Source organism: Homalodisca vitripennis, chromosome 3 (genome assembly GCF_021130785.1).
Source record: "Homalodisca vitripennis isolate AUS2020 chromosome 3, UT_GWSS_2.1, whole genome shotgun sequence".
In the NCBI taxonomy this organism is placed as follows: domain Eukaryota; kingdom Metazoa; phylum Arthropoda; class Insecta; order Hemiptera; family Cicadellidae; genus Homalodisca; species Homalodisca vitripennis.
In genome coordinates this window covers 28,299,226-28,316,244 of record NC_060209.1, presented here as the reverse complement: position 1 = coordinate 28,316,244, position 17,019 = coordinate 28,299,226, and the positions used below count along the sequence as shown (strand labels likewise).

Genomic DNA, 17,019 nt, shown 5'->3' with positions numbered 1-17,019 from the left:
AATATATTGTAAAACTTAAAAAGAAACCATCACAGGTCACACATTTAGGCGCACACGGATTATTATTCCATAAAAACTAAACACTCTATAAGGCGCTCACGGAGATTTCGTCCAAGGACTACAAACACGACATCGGGCGCTCACGGAGGAATCGTCCAGTCTCGCACGGAAGTAGACCTCATACTGACAGATTTTGACAAAGATAAGCAGGGAGGCTATTGTTTCGCTTCTCGAAAGATGCTCGTGAAGTACACTGCGGGAAAACGACTGCCAACATCAGAAAAGTAGTACTATTTTTTAATAATAAAAAAATACACAGAGGAAAAACTCTGTTTAGCGCCTGATGTAGGGTTAACAACTGCTATCTGTTTATTAATGACCAAGTATAAAATTCCATTAAACTGTTGTCAACTTCATAAGTAGAATATAAATGGATTCATTGTTCTCCTCTTTTGAATTAAATACCTTCTCTGAGTTTAGTATGGTTACACTGTCTGTCACCTAACCTGTCTGGCTTAACCTATTGCATCCCACGGACATATATACCCAGCCTAGTTCCATTTGAATTTGTCACACTTTCTAGTCAGAAGAAAACAGGATAGTTCCTTATTTTGGTACCATTTTGTCACCCTAAACTGTTTTTCTTCCATATTTGTTCTGTTTTTTACTCACAACAGCTGTATCCTAAAAGCGCTTGATAAATCTCAGCTGTTTTCACGTAACCTGCTAACATGTTGTGTACTTGTATTGTTTGTGGTAGTTAGTTTGTAAACAATAGTGGTTTGGTGTTTATTCTTTTTTTATGGGCTGAAAAAAGTACTCTTTGTTTGTTTAATTATTGTTTTTTAGTATCATTAACAGCTGTTTAGTTAAAATACTAACTGTCAGTAATCCGTTATTTCCATTTTACAAATATAAGCCAGAAAGTTAAGATTTCTAAGAAAAATGTCTTGTTACACACAATAATGGCATGAAAAAAAATCTAGTTGCTTATGGTTATATGAGGTAGTCATAAAAATCAATACCTACTTCAAATAGTGCTTGATTTCAAGAATTAGGGATGACATAACTGTAATCTCCTGGGAGTAAGGAATAAGTAAAAACTTATAAGTAGCATGCATTACAACAGGGTCAATCATTTAATTATGGTGGTGACTAAAGTATGCCCATGCTCCCATCCAATAATTTATTAGCAATTATAATAGAATCTTTGCATGTATTGCAAGATATGTGCAGCATCCAAAATTATTTCACCAGATATATTTTTGCTGTACCAACATAAATCGCATGTATCAAAGAGCCCTTAGGATAAAGAAATCATGTCAATATCACATAGCATATTTGCACTTTTTATTATTCCTTTCATCTTCCAATTTCACCATACTTCCGCTGTCTCTCCAACTAGGATTATTATGAAGATAAAATCTCCAACTATCCCAACAGTGTGAGTTGGATGAATATGGAGAGATAAAAAATATTAATATTATATTTAATTTCTATTATAAAGTTTATGTGTATGTTTCATCCCACTTCTCATCTGTCTCTCATATTGTCAGTATGTTTAACTGATAATACAAAAACATGTTTTTAATAGGCTGGCCTACACTGGAATGATATTAATTATAGAATATTTGATGTTGTAATAGTTCAAATGTGTATCAATTGACATGCACTTGGACTGGTTGATTAATTCTTACCAACTCAAAGAACTTACACATGTATGTGGTAATTAATAAGTTTATAAACTTGTAAGAAATTAAATAGCTTACACATATGTTTTTATCTGTGATGGTGTCCCCTCAACAAATAAATCCTCACTGGAAGCATTTGACACCTGTAAAAATCAACAACTGACTTCAGTACAATTTGTTTTCAAATAAAACACAAGAATAAACTCTTTTTTGTATTTATTCTCTATAATACTTATCTTAACAAGTATCGTTCACTTCCAAGGATTCAATTATTGTATTGTAACCCATGACTTCACTCGTAATACCCTGTTTCATAAATTAGTTGTGATGTTCGTCATTGCTTAGATGTCATTGGCTCCAAAAAATTATCGGAAACTCCTGCTTGGTAAAAAGTTTCTTAGCATCCCCATGAACAGTGATGAACAAAAGCAAATATACAAATTTTCACAACTTGTCTTGTATTAGTAAAAAATTAAGAGAAGCTACTGATCTAACAGGGAACTCTTAACTAAACTTCAAAATGTTTCAGATCATGTACAAGAATTTAAGAACAGTTGTCTATGATATCTATGCCACCATCTTTGTGACAATGAGAATAGCTAAGCTGTAACTTAATACCCATACATCCCAAACCTGGCAAACTATTGAAAAACAAAGCACCAAGAGATGACACATTTTCTAAGTTTAAGTTTCAGACTAAAATTGCGTACAGCTGAATTTAATTTCTGATAATCAATTGAAGAATAAAACGTCAAACTAAATATGATAAACTACATACCTCATCAGGGGACATAGGTCCATCATCCAACATGTTTAAGTTATGTTTCGGAGTTTGTTCTTCATCTTGACATCCTTGAAGATCCACTGTTGATTCAGGTTTATTAGAAGCTACCTAAATATTCAATTGTAACAAATTAGTATCTTATGTAATAGGACAAAACTCAAAGTTATGCACATTGTGAGCAATGTCAAAACTGCAGATTTAATATTTATTAGCGGATTCACACGAATTTCCAAAACTTAAGTTCTTATGATACTTAGTAAAAATACTTATGATGTAATATGATCATACACTTGATAATGGAGTCCTACGACATTTTTTAAACTTAAGTAGGCATACATCAGGCACATATTATTTCCGTAATCATACTTAAGAGTATCAGAGTTTAACCTAACTCTCATATCATGTTTTGAACGTGTAGGAGCATTTCTGGTTCGAATTAATTATATTTCCAATACCGCAGCTGATTCTTCAGGAAAATACCTCAGTCAAAAAGTGGTTATGTACGAAGAAAAAAATATGTATATAAATCGGTCGAAGAAGCCTACTTCGAGTAAAAGGTGTCTACTTCCGATCATATAAAATCACTTAGTGACACAGTTGAGAATGCCTTATTAACCCCCAATCACAACTATAAACGTATGTAGCTCTCAGAAATCTGCTTTGGCCAAAAAGCGATTACTTCCACCTTTTGTAAATCTACTTTCGATTTAAGGTATTTCCAGTACGATAGTTGAGTTTGCCTTGTCCCGATGAAGAAAATGTACATACATACGTAGGACTGAGAAGCCTATTACGGTCTAGGGGGTCTACTATTAACTTCAAGCAACATTTCAAAATAATCATTTATAAGGGTTTGCCTTATAAAAGTCTTGTGTTTTGGACTGTAGTCTGAGAAAGAATGGACAGCTGGGGCATGTTAGTGCTCACTTCTGTTTTTTCTTAAGCCATTGTCAAAATGTCATATCACAATCTCAAGGAGGTCCACCAGTTTGGAGTACAGTACATGAAAACATTCAGTTTTGTTCATTAAAGCTGATTTTAAGACAGTGTTTAAATAATAATTATAATGCATTAGATGTTTTAAATTCGTCACTGGTGCAGTCTGGAGTAAAAGTTAGATATTAATTAACTTTGTATTTGCTATATGCATTAGACTATTGCTTAAGCACTGTACAATTAATATTTTATAGAATACTAATACTAATGTAGTACTCATGAAGCCATGAGAATAGCAAATCACGTGTTATTCGAAAGCCACCTCCGTTATGGAATAGCAATCTGGGGTGCTTGATTCTTCAGGTGGCAATATCCACAGAGTTCTGGTAATGCAGATAAAAGCAATAAGGTTAATGGCTGGAGTAGGACTTAGAGAGAGCTGCAGAAACATTTTCACCAACTGAAAAATATTGACAATAACATCCATTTACATCCTAGAAACCATACTTTACTGCATAACTCAGGGTCCTCCAAAACAAAGAGATCTACACTGCCATTACACTAGACAAGCAGGGGATTACAGCATTGTTTGAGAAAAAACCATCATATGCTGGAATGAAACTCTTCTGAAAGACAACCCAGGATCTATAAAGAGAAACCTACAGTGTTAGCTGCAAGACCACGCAAACTACACACTCGATGAGTTGTCCTCATGGAATGATGAATCTTAATTAGACCTCTAATTTAATAATTGAATTCACTTGTAAAAACTGTTTGACTCTGTAACATGTCTTGATGACATTGTTAATAAAGAATACTGTATATTATACAAAGGCTTTAATTTTGAAAATTAGGTGTGAGCCATGGGTAACAGCCAGTATGAGTATATATAAAACACTGGCAAATGTCCAAAGTACTAATACCTATTTAAATCATCCGTTGTTAATAACGTGTTTCTGGAAGATCAGCAACAGGTTAAAATGATGAAGTTATCAGAAAAGTTCAGGTTTTAGTGATGGAGAATAGACGTGTTATTGTCTGTAAACTAGCTACAAAGGTGATCACTATCAGTAGTGATCAGGCTGTTCAATTTCAATGTGACAGCTCATCTCAGTCCATTCTGAACAATGCCTTCAGCACTTGCTTTCAAAAGTGACCTCTTTCCAACTTAAGGTTGGTTACTTTTTGAACACACTTCATAAAGTTTCATAGTTTCACAGAACTTTTGGGAATTACCTTGGATGGCAATCTCACCTGGGCACCACACATCAATGCTCTCTGCAAAAAAATCAACTCTGCAGTCTACGTAAATCGCAGAATTAAGCATATATGTAGTCTTGACTCAGCAAAAGTAGCCTATCACGCTCTCTTAGAAACTCATCTAAGGTATGGCATTATAGTGTGGGGCAGTACATCAGCCTATAACCTCAAGAGAGTGTTGACAGGGCAAAAGCTCCCCAACAACAACATCAGAAGACACCATTACAACACCAGACATGCGTCAAGAATCCCAGTCACTAGACACCGGACGACCCTTCATGACAAGAAGCCCACTTCTATTGGTGCCAAACTGTACAACCTTCTTCCTGCAGACTTTAAACGAGTGACAAGTTATGCCTTGAAACGCAAGCTTAATGCCTGGTTGACCGAGAATCCAGTCTACACAGTGGAGGAGTTTATAAGAAAACTGCCATAAAGACTATATCTTTTTATTCTGATTTCCATTGGGAAAACACGTACTGTCATTGTATGTATATATTTGTATTAACTGACACTATTACTGTTCTCAAAGTCCATGTAATAAAGAATTTTGATTTCTGATAGTTATTTCAATTTCAGCTTGGTTAAAACTACTCTACTGAGCGTCTGTAGCTTTCAAAAAGGTGCTTGAAATCATGTGGCATGTTTTAAAATATGTTTAAGATACATTGTATGAAATATAATAATCTTAACTAACTAATTTTCGTAAGTATGTACTCACCAACGAATTGTTGTACTGCAACTCATTTCTGTGGTCTTTGTCTAGTTTATCTGTACTTTCAACTATTGCTTTTTGTAAACGGTTTGTAACCTGATGTTCAACTAACTGTCCTAGACTAAATGTAGGTGAATCAACATTCGAGTCTTTTTTGTTATTGTCCAGTTTTTCCTCGTTATTTGAGTTTTCCATAGGTGATGAGAGGACATGTCTTTGAGAGCCTTTGTTTTTATATGTGATGGTAACCTGGCCTCTTGTGACTTTTAATTTAGGGTTTTCTAGAACATTCTTGCTCTTTTTTTTTATATGTGAGAGTAACCTGGCCTCTTGTGACTTTTAATTCAGGGTTTCTAGAACATTCTTGCTCTTCAGTAGGAAGTATAATATCTGGGGTTTCAGTCAAAGTCTCATTACACTTCATTAAATCATTCACCTGTGAAGAAATTACTTGATCTTGACTTAACTTGGTAATGTCATATTTTGTTTGTTTGGTGAAAAATTTATCATCCTCTTTTAATATGATAGAATCACTATTTAATGAAACATTTTCAGTTATATTATCATTGACATTTTCTTTGTCCATTGATATACAAAGACTTTCTTTTTTCGAGTCATTAACTATTGAAATAATTTCACTATTGTGTGTATTGCAGTTTTGTGAATCTTTTGTGGGTTTTGGTTTTGTTTTACCAGGCATCTCTTCCAAATGCTCTGCAGTAAACATATCATTTGAATTGGTATTATCATCAACAAGAAAATCCAACTGTCGTCTACTCTTATTTGATTTTTCTTTACAAGCTTTCGATGGTGAATGACTGAAGCTGTCAAGTTGCTTGTTCAAATTTGTAGTAAAAGATTCTAACTGACCAATGCCTGAACAGTTCAATGGTGTTGCTTTTATTGGAGTAGCGTCTGGGAATAATACATCATTATTTTCAAATATTTCATTTACTCTTTTTAATTCACTTTCTGTAGGGTTTGACACAGCCGAATACACGTTTGAAGTGGAAGTTACAAATGGCCGCTTGGGTACAACAGGGGTCTTGTATGGTTGGGTGGGAGCATCAGGATCAACCTCAACATCATTATTAGTTAATACACTCTTTTCTTTCAGAATGTTGGAACTATCCATAGCACTTCCAATTTCACGTGCTTCTTTATTACAATGTTTATTCAAAATGTTACTTAAAGAAAACTCTATGTTTTCAGTCCCTAAAACAAAGTCTGAATCGTTTTGACATTTCTTGGAATAACTTAGATTTTCATTTGAATTTCTTGCATATTGAGTCATAGTGTTGTTCGATTCCTCATCATCTTTACCACATGATTTATTCTGAACATTAGAAGATGTCGACTGCAAATTATCTTCATCAAAATGCAACTTTCTATTGCTTCCATTGCAAATTATAGCTAGTTTTTGTTCAGCCTCTATTCCCCATATATTTTTGAGGATATCTTGAATTAGGGATTGCATTCGACCAGGACTGGTCTGCACTCCTGCATCTTGACACTTTCTTTTCCGCTCAGGTGAACAAATTGATGAACTGAAACAAATTAAACACTTCGTTAGAATAAACATAAAATCTGTTAAATCTTGTACAAATGTAAAATATGTTTGGAATCAATGTACAATCCTGTTTGAAATCAATATAAAATTTGTTAAAGCTGAATGTATTATCTATTGAGATTTAGTTTAAATCTGGATCTTGGGATTTAATATCAAATATGTTAAAGATTAATGTAAATTTTGTTAAAATTCAGGTACGATCTGTTTACATTGTTCTCAAATTCTTTACTGATAATAAATTGTTGTTAAATTCTGTGCTGATGAAATATTTACTGATAACAGAATAATGTTGTCAAATCCTAAGCTGATACTTTTTTGTCAAATCCTACTAAGATAAAAAAGGTGTCAAATTCTATGCTGATGAAAAATTCTCATATTCTTTGCTGATAAAAAATGTCAAATTCTACGCTGGTAAAACAATTGCTGTCAAATTTTAAGCTGATAAAGAATTGGTGTCAAATTCTATGTTAATAAAACATCGTTAAATTCTATGCTGATAAAAGGTTGTCAATTTCTAAGATAATGACAAGTTGTAAAATTCTGTGCTGATAAAAATTGTTGTAAAACCCTAAGCTGATAAAGAAATGTTTTCCAAATATTTACTGATAGAAATAGCATTTGAGCTTGAGAGATTATGAAAGAATTGTATTAGATTAGTTAATTGTCAGTTGCACCAACAAATGCATTAGCTTTTTTCCTCTTCACTGGTCGAATTCTTGGCCCACTATTGTTCATCTGTTATTTAAAAGGTCTACCACTTTCCTTTCCTGGTGGTCCATCAAAAAATTTGTGCCTCTACGCAGATGATGCTAGTTTAAAGATTAGTGAAAAATCATTAAATAATTTAGAAAATAATTCAATATTAAGTCTAACAGGTATGAACAATTATTTAAGTAACCATAATTTATTATTAAATGCAAGTAAAACCAATTTTATCATGTTCTCAACAGGGAAAAGAAAACAACCAATTGATCCAGTTATAAATATCAATAATAAAGTTTTGAATAAAGTAACTTCCACAAAATTTTTAGGTCTAATTGTAGACGAAAACTTGACATGGAATCTCCACATTGACCATGTAGTAAGTAAAGTTAGTTCAGGAATATATGCTATTTACCGAATGTCCAAATTTTGTTCAATTAATACATTAAAGGCATTCTATTATGCACTGGTCGAATCATCTGTCGCTTTTGGTATTGCTATTTATGGTGGTACATCAAAGCAGAACTTAGATAGAATTCTTCTTCTTCAGAAAAGAGCTATACGAACCATGTTGAATCTAAATTTTGACGTTTCAGTTCGCGAACATTTTTCTCACTTGGGCATTATGACTGTCTACAGCCTTTATGTGTTTCATACCACACTACATGTAAAACAATTATGTAATAATAGTTTAATTCCTAGACTAGGTGACAGACATACATATTTTACCAGACATAGAAACGAAATTGCCATTGACTCCCATAGGCTTGAATTTTTCAACAAAAAAACATCAAGCGCAGGTGCAAAATTTTTATCAAGGCTTCCTGTGGAATTGAGAGGCATTGACAACTTTAAAGAATTTAAAAAAGAGCTAAAATTGTATTTAACAGAGAAACCATTGTATGGGTTAGCTGAACTATAATTAACTTAGTTATTTTATCATATATTTTATCAATACTGTATATATATGTTTTTTAGTTTTTAAGTTTTTCTAATGACGCCATTCAATGCATACCACTGTATACTTTATGAATAAAGTTATTTTCAATTCAATTCAATTCAATAAAATTTAAATGATTCACAAACTGTATTGCTTGCTGCACTGTAACTAATTAACACCTTTTTTGGAAAATAACGTACAACCTATATCAATATAATATATGAATACTGTCTATATACCTGCTATTGTGTAAGTCAGGATCTCTATCTCTTTTCATCATTTTAATTTGTTGAGGATTGATTTGCTCATTATTAACACATACAATTTTACGCTCAGTTTCTCCATTTGAATTTCTACAGCTGCTATTAATTGCTAGTTCTAATTTTTTATCAGTAACACAATTTTTTTGTCCACTGATTTTTGGAGACCGTACTTCAATTCTATAATCTTGTTCTGCATCTACTTCCATGAATGAAGTTTTGGAATTAGCATTATGCAAGTCATTTTCCAAATTTTCCTGACTGACTAAGCCAGTAGAAAGTTCAACTTGGGAATGAATATTTTCTGAAAGAACAGTCTTTTTATTTGTTATTGGTGCTTCACCACATTTTTCTACATTTAACATTTCCAATTTTTTCAAATCTGACTTATTTTGTTCTTGAGTTGAAAATCCCTTGAATAAAGGATCTGAATTTGAAAGTGATTTACTTTCGTCACTATTTATTTTTGGAAATGTTTCATCAACTGCTGAGGAAATGGTGGTTGTTTGTTCTTTAAGCATTACATCTTCTTTTTCTACCTTGTTTAAAAGTCCCTTACATTGAGAAATTAAAGGATCACTGACTTTATTTTCTTTTCTGTCATTAAAAGACTGATTTATATCGTCAAAACTATTGTTACCTTTATTTAATGGTGAGGCTTTATTAGTGGATATTGTAGAATTGGACTTACTTAGGGTTTTCAAACTAAGTTTTTTTCTCTCAGACATATGGAATTCTTTCTTTGTATTTTTTAGTCGTGACCAACCAGGAGAGCGTTGATTATCTTGTTTAACAGGCGTAAGCTCCACTGAAGTGTTAGATTGTACATGTGTTCTTACATTTCTAGATTGAATCTCATTAAGAGAAGGCATGTTTAAGATGTTTGTGCGTTTATAGTCATCCCAATCATCTATAATTCTTTTGACAGTTTCATCACTTTTTGTTGAATCATTCTCAGTTTTGTTATAATTGTTGGTGGAACTGTTTATTTTGCCCTTATTTAACTTGTCTTTTTCATTATTATTATTTAGAAAATTCACCAGACATTTGTTATTTGTTAACAATGTTTTAGATTTTTTATTTTTAGCGATTTTCATGTTATTATTATTTACTCTTTTTAAAACTTGATTTTCCGAACCAATACTTTTGTCCTTAGATTTTGTTAATCTTTTAATATTTTTTAAAATCTTATTTTTACTCGAAAGACCTTTATTTGATTCTTCTTCAGCATCCCATTCCTCTCCACTTCCTGAAGAAAAATCTTCCAAAGATTTCTCTGATGAATCTTCATGCTTATCAGAATCCGACATTTTGCCTTTTTCAGTGTTGTTTTCGTCAGGCTTAAATAAATTAGTATCTATATCAAAACGTCTTCCTCTTGTACACTTTCTCTCACGCAAGTTCCTACGTTGATACGTTTCTGAAATAATTTGATATTTTTTTCTCTGGACATAAAAGTTGATCAAACTTTTCACTTTTGTAACTCTCTTCATTACTTTTGTCTTGAAAAGATTTTTTAAGTCTTTTGCTTTTGTATGTTTCATCAAAAGGCTTTATTGCATTAATATCAGAAGAAACATTAAGAGATTTCTGTATCTTTTTGCAGGATTTCTTCATAGTTTTCGATTCAACTTGAGATACCGAGACTAACTGATCGTCTGAGAACATAGGAGACTCCAAATCAGATTCGTGAACATCTGCTACTACAGTGTTTGATATGTTTGGTGATTCCCCCTGAGAGAAGTGTGTACTGTTTAGCCATTGATTAACTTTTTCACTTTGTGGACTCATGTTTTTAATAACATCATGCAATGTCACTGAACACAGTGAAATATTTTGTGACTTAAAATCCTGTGCATTGACTGGACTTTCAGTGGATCTTTTATTCCCACAATTGATTGTATTAGTTTTCTGCTCATTATGAATGTTTCTTGAAGATTTACTCCTGGTTCTCCTCACAGGTGACGGTACTCTGATTTTATTTTTGTCATCAGATGTTACTTTAGTTTTTTTAAATGGTTGGACGCTTGTAACTGAAACAAAAACCACAATGTTATAAAAATCATCTGTAATCAATTTTATTGACATCTTTTTCACCATAATACTATAACACATACATCCTTAAGGATAATAAATATTGTCAGAATGTTTTTACTGAGAACAATATTCCTTTTCTTAACTCTTCAACATCTAAGTGGCAAAAACAACACTGGACCAATTTTCTAGTTTACTCTCATAATTATATTTGTTTACCTTTAACATGGTAGCTGAAAGAGCACAACATATGACTGATCAGTTGCCTAGAAATACTTATAGTGGGATGGAGGACCATATAAAGCTTTGAGGACTCTTCTTGGATGTAAACAATATTATTCCACATTTAACAGCAAAACTTATTACAAGAAATTGAATACCAAATTTGAAACTAGATTTTAAATTTAAAATCTGGTCTAGAGAATGTCTTACTGACTACATGAAAAGACAAACACAAGTTTAAATTACACGTGTACAATCAATAAGTAGCATGTCTTCAGATGATCGTGATTTGACTAAGATCTTGTGATATAACTAAATGCAGCCAAAAAGCAGCTTTATATCTTGGCAAACAGGTAACTCCTCAGCCATAAATATTTTGAGGACCAACATACAGTTCATGATATGTACTATGAATTTAACGTAAAATATGCAAGGATCACTAAAGGTGCATCTGGCTAATGTTGCAATTAGTTTCAAAAAGACGTCTGCTAGCTCTCAGTACTCAATACCCATTTTTGTGCAACTTATTTTATTCATGGGTTGTTTGGAAATAATTATAATTTGCATTAGGACCATTCTAGCTTTTGGTAATGTTAAAACTAAAACTGTTACTATAATAAGTTTTGATACTACTACATTGAGTTGTATTATTTAAGGTGATTTCAGACACTTATTTTGTTGTGAAAAAAAAATGATTTAGTCTGTGAAATGACAGAATGCAGTAGGATGAAATATTTGAGAGAATCTGGCAATCCAAAAAAAAAAAAAATTATTTTTCTTGGACTGTCTGCATTTCTTGGGCTGATGTACATCACTGGAATCAAAAAGAACAGCCACATTATTTTGGATGAGGTTTGGTGTACAGGTGGTACAGCACCTGAAATTTTTATTCCCACCATGTTCCAGCGAAGATTTCAATTACTATCACAGGCACTAAGATTTGATGATGAAACTACTCGTGCTCCTCTGAGCACGAAAAATAAAGGTAGTTCAGCCCGTGTCTTTGAAATTTCTGAAGATTTTGTACAAATATGTGATAAAAGCTATAGTGTTGGCGAAAATGTAAATGATGGAACCATTTAGAGAGCGGTGTGAATTTAGAGTTTAAATTAAGAGTAAACGATGTCGATATGGAATTCAGATATACGCTACAGTTGATTCAACTACTTTCTACACAGCATACATGGAGATACTTTAAAATATCTCTTTTGATTTGCCCTATGATGCCTCAAGTGTAGTAAAGTGTTGCATCAAAGTTGTTGATGGTACTGGGCGTAATAACAACGTTTGATAATTCTTTTACTTCGATACCTCTCAAAAGATCTCTACACCAACCATAAACTGATAGTAGTTGAAACTCTTCATAAAAACAAACGTGAAATACCAGCTAATAAGTGAAAGGGCTATAGACAAAATTTTCCATGTGATGTGGCGTACTCTTACCTTGTAATTATTACACAGCAAACTTATTTATCTAAAATATAATTGTCTATTGTTTTTGTCTCTATGTATTTATATTTTTATTAACAACAATCTATACGCAATAACCAACCAAATACACATTATAAAAAAATGAACTACCATTTTGGATTAAAAGAATATAAAACATTAATATGCTATGAACATTATTACTTGGTACTTACTATCAAATCCAAGATCAAGACTGATGTTTCCTATAAGAGTTTGTAAACTGTCTTCAAATTCTTGTTGCCTGTCTTGAAAATTTAGAATACTTCGCCGAGTAGTAAGCCTCTTACACAAAGGACAAGGTATCTTGTCACCATGAACGCTCACAAGATATGCCAAGATGCAGTCGTTGCAAAATCGGTGTGAACATGGCCAGAGAATCACGCATTTTTGCAGCTTTTCCAAACTGGTGGCAGAAAAACATGACAAAAGAAAGCAATAAATTAAAGAGTAACTTCCAACAACACACTACTAATTACAGACTAACAAATAAAGACTTAACACTTGCCAATAAGAAAATCTTACTGATGATGATGATGAGAGATTACTAAGAGTGTTTGGTTGCCTGTCCAATTAAAACATTTATTTTAGCAACAGGTTTTTGAGAATACAGTTGTTACAGCATTAATAACATTACATATCATTCAAAATCAAGCCAAATAGACTCTGAACTGTTACAGAAATGTGTAATATGACTTAATTATTTATTCAGTCATGATAATTTGTGATCATGTGTGTTTGTGTTTCCTAAACACACATCTTATATATGAATGTGCCTGGTACATTGTCACAAAAATTAACAGAATACACTCATATAACACTAGATTTAAAAACAAATTTGCTATTCAAGAACACACTCACTTTTGTATCTAATTTCTCTGGCTTGAAAATATTTCAGGCATTACCTTGTAATCGATTCAGTTTTTAATTGATAAATGATTTTATTACCTGGAATTTTTTTTTTATTATTACATAGGGTGAGGTATTTGTCCCCCCCCCTCCAATCATGATCCCTGACCTTCTTATAGGGCAGTTTTTTACCAGCAGAAGTGCACTACTCCTGCAGAACACAAAGTATACATATGTGTAAGTACTAGCTGTTACCCGCAGCAACCAAAGTCCTATAAAAATTTTAAAACGTAAGTAGGCATACATCAGGTAGGTATTATTTAAGTTCGTGGTAAATAGTATCAGAGTTTTAACTTAATTATTATATCATGTTTGGCACATGTAGGAGCATTTCCGGTTCTAATTAATTATATACATAACGTCACAGCTGAATCTGCCTTGTCATCCCGATCAAGAAAACACAAATCTCAGATCACACAGGTCCCAAACTTACTTCGGTCAAAAAGCGTATATTTCCAGTCCATGTCATATATTTTAGGTCTAAGATATTTCTAGTACTATAGTAGAGTTTGCCTTGTTGTTCTGACGAAGAAGAAATATATATATATATATATATACTTATGTAGGACTGAGATGCCTACTTCGGTTAAATAGTGCCTACTTAAGACCATTTAAATTCACTTACCTACTATGTCACAGTTTAGCTTGCCATATTGCCTCGATCAAATTTTATATACGTTCGATTATCTAGTTCTTAGAAATCTACTTTGGTCAAAATCCTGTTGACATAGTTGAGTTTACCTTGTCCTGATGAAGAAAATACACACATAAGTAGACTGAAAAGCCTATTACGACCTAGGGGAGAGTCCTACCTACTTACTATGTACTTTCGGTATAAGAGGGAAATTCTTATTAAGGTTTTGCAACTTTCCAAAATAATCGTTATTAAAGTTTTGCGTTACACTTGTTTTTTGGACTGCAGCCAGGGAAAGAATGAATCGTTGAGGTATGTTAGTATTCATTTCTCTGTTTTTCCATTAGCCATCATTGTTAAAATGTAATATCATAATGTCAAGAAAGCCCGTAAGTTTAAAGTAACTTGTGTGAAAACATTCACAACTTTGTTCATTAAGGTTAGTTTTATAACAGTATTTAATGCATTAGATGATTTTAATTCCTCACTGGCACAATCTGGAGTAAAATTTATATATTAATGTTTTATTTACTATCTGCATTATACTACCGATCAAGCACTGTTTACTTATTATTGATAAAATTCAAATATAAACCGATGTTTCAGAAAGTTTGTTGAACTATAGCTGTCAAAATACATTTCGTTCTTATCATAACATTCAAATGTAAACAAACTAATTTTTCAATTTGAATTCGACTTTATTTGGTGAAATGAATGTGTTATGGGTAGTAAAAAGCACTCTAAATGTTAATTCAGACCAAAAGCTATATCTGTTCCAAATTTCAGCACAATCCGTATAGCAGTTTCAGCATGATTTGAGGACAAACCTCGAAACATCAAAACATCCAAACTTTTGCGTTTATAATATTAGTGGGATAAGCAGCAAATCAATTGTTGTAGCTACACGTTATTGGCATTAGACAAGCAAGGTGAAGTATAGTGTGCCAACAGCTGACTGTTAAGTATTGTCAGGGAATTAATCAATCATTCTTATCTGTTCTTAGACAAACTACGGATTGATTGAATAAACTGTTCAGCTACAGTTTGGGCACATTTCACAGTGTGATACCAGCACTTTAAAGTTATAGTGCAATTGCAGCATTTGGAGGGTTAACAACACTTAGTATAACTATGCAAATGAAATTATAATTTTGTTTATCAATACAACTAACCTTATTATTTAGATAAAATCATTCCTACAACTAAACACACAGTACCTTAATACAGGGTTTGTCCAGGAAGTAATAGGACTGATTTTAATTTCCCGAGACTATACTTCGGAGCTAACTAACGCGCACCGACTGGATTCGGTAGAGGGCGTTTCTAGCTAACGAACAATTGGCTGGTCAGTTGTCTCCGAGCACCTGAAGAGTAAGGACAGGCATTTTCGCGTGACGTGTTTCTGTGAGTGGTAGAAGCTGAAAATGCAGCGTTCGTTAGAGCAGAGGTACGCGATCACATTCAGTGTGAAACTCGGTAAATCTGCGACTGAGACATTTGATATAACCTTGCAGGCTTACCAAGATGTTGCTTTAGCAAGAAGTGGTGTGTGTTTTGATGGCACCAGGCCTTTTTGGAGGGCCGGGAAGAGGTCGCCGATGAAGACCTTGCTGGAAGACCTTCATCTTCGACGAACACCGACAATGTGACTCGTGTGCGCAAAGTTTTGAACTCAGACCGTTGACTAAGTATTCGTTTAATTGCCCAGATGTTAAATTTACCGAAATCTGTGGTTCATGAAATTGTGACGGAGCATTTGAACATGCGCAAGATGTGTGCGAAGATGGTCCCAAAAGAGCTCACTGACGACCAGAAATTGCGGCTCACACCACCTTTCTTGTGAACAGCTACCTGACCAAGGCCGGCATCCCAACTCTTCCACAGCCGCCCTACAGTCCAGATGTGGCCCCCCGGACTTTTTTTTGTTTCCTCGCCTGAAAAGGCCAATGAAAGGCAAGCATTTTGAGACGACAGAGGGGATCCAAGCAGCATGCACCGCGTCTCTCAAGGCTATTCCGGAGAATGCCTTCTGTGACGCCTTCAATGCTTGGAAATCGCGCTGGCAGCGCTGCATCGACGCAGAAGGACCCTATTTTGAAAGTTTTTAAAGAATTGTAATGATTTGCTCAATATATTTTTCTTAATCGACTCAGTCCTATTACTTTCCGGACAAACCCTGTATATTACAATTTATGAAAAATGTGTACATTTACTCATTTTGTAAATAATTTATATACAACACAAATTTATAATAAACAAGTTTCAGTTTTCTTACCATATACAGCATTTTTCAAATTCCAAAGCTTCTGTAATTGCTTGGTGTAGTTTATCTAAGCCATGAACTGATGCCATTGGATTGTGTTATTTACACGTTATTTGGTAATCTGTACAAAAAAACTTACTTTAGGCACTTTAAAAATTAAGTACTGTTGACATCAATATTCTTACAATTAGTAAACTTATTAAAGTGACTCTGAAGATTAGCAAAATAGAAATAATACAATGAGCTGCAGATCTTCTAATAAATTTCTATTGAAAGCAAAATCATATAGTTCTACTTGTAAAAATGATTCTATTTGAGAAAAGAACAACCACCTTAGACGTTTTTATTAATTAAATCCTTCTAGTCTAACACATATGCCTCTAAGATACATAATCTTTGAAATTTCCTTTCTCATTGAGTATAGAATCAACCTCACTCTAATATGATATGCAAGTTATGAGAAATATGGTCCACTGACACCTACAGTTGGTTGCCATAATTCAAAACTGCCCAGTGTCTGATATAAAGTTGCCAAATAATGCATGGTGGTCATCACATTTTTTTTTAAGTAATATGATCATTACCAATTTGTCCAAAGTAAATTGTATTGTAAGTAAATATTCACCAATAGT

At 33.2% G+C, this 17,019-nt stretch overlaps 1 protein-coding gene across 1 annotated transcript in view; it reads right to left on the bottom strand.

The window, feature by feature from the left end:
* The window catches only part of LOC124356729 (breast cancer type 1 susceptibility protein homolog), a 29,309-nt gene extending 12,782 nt beyond the window's left edge, over positions 1–16,527 (bottom strand). Inside the window, exons 1-6 of the mRNA XM_046807909.1 lie at positions 16,400–16,527; positions 12,758–12,987; positions 8,838–10,891; positions 5,393–6,933; positions 2,470–2,583; positions 1,770–1,834 (exon numbers count right to left, since the gene is read on the bottom strand). Coding sequence (XP_046663865.1) covers positions 1,770–1,834; positions 2,470–2,583; positions 5,393–5,581 — 368 coding nt within the window. The 5' untranslated portion in view covers positions 5,582–6,933; positions 8,838–10,891; positions 12,758–12,987; positions 16,400–16,527. The remainder of the gene's footprint in view (positions 1–1,769; positions 1,835–2,469; positions 2,584–5,392; positions 6,934–8,837; positions 10,892–12,757; positions 12,988–16,399) is intronic.
* Positions 16,528–17,019: the final 492 nt, after the last annotated feature.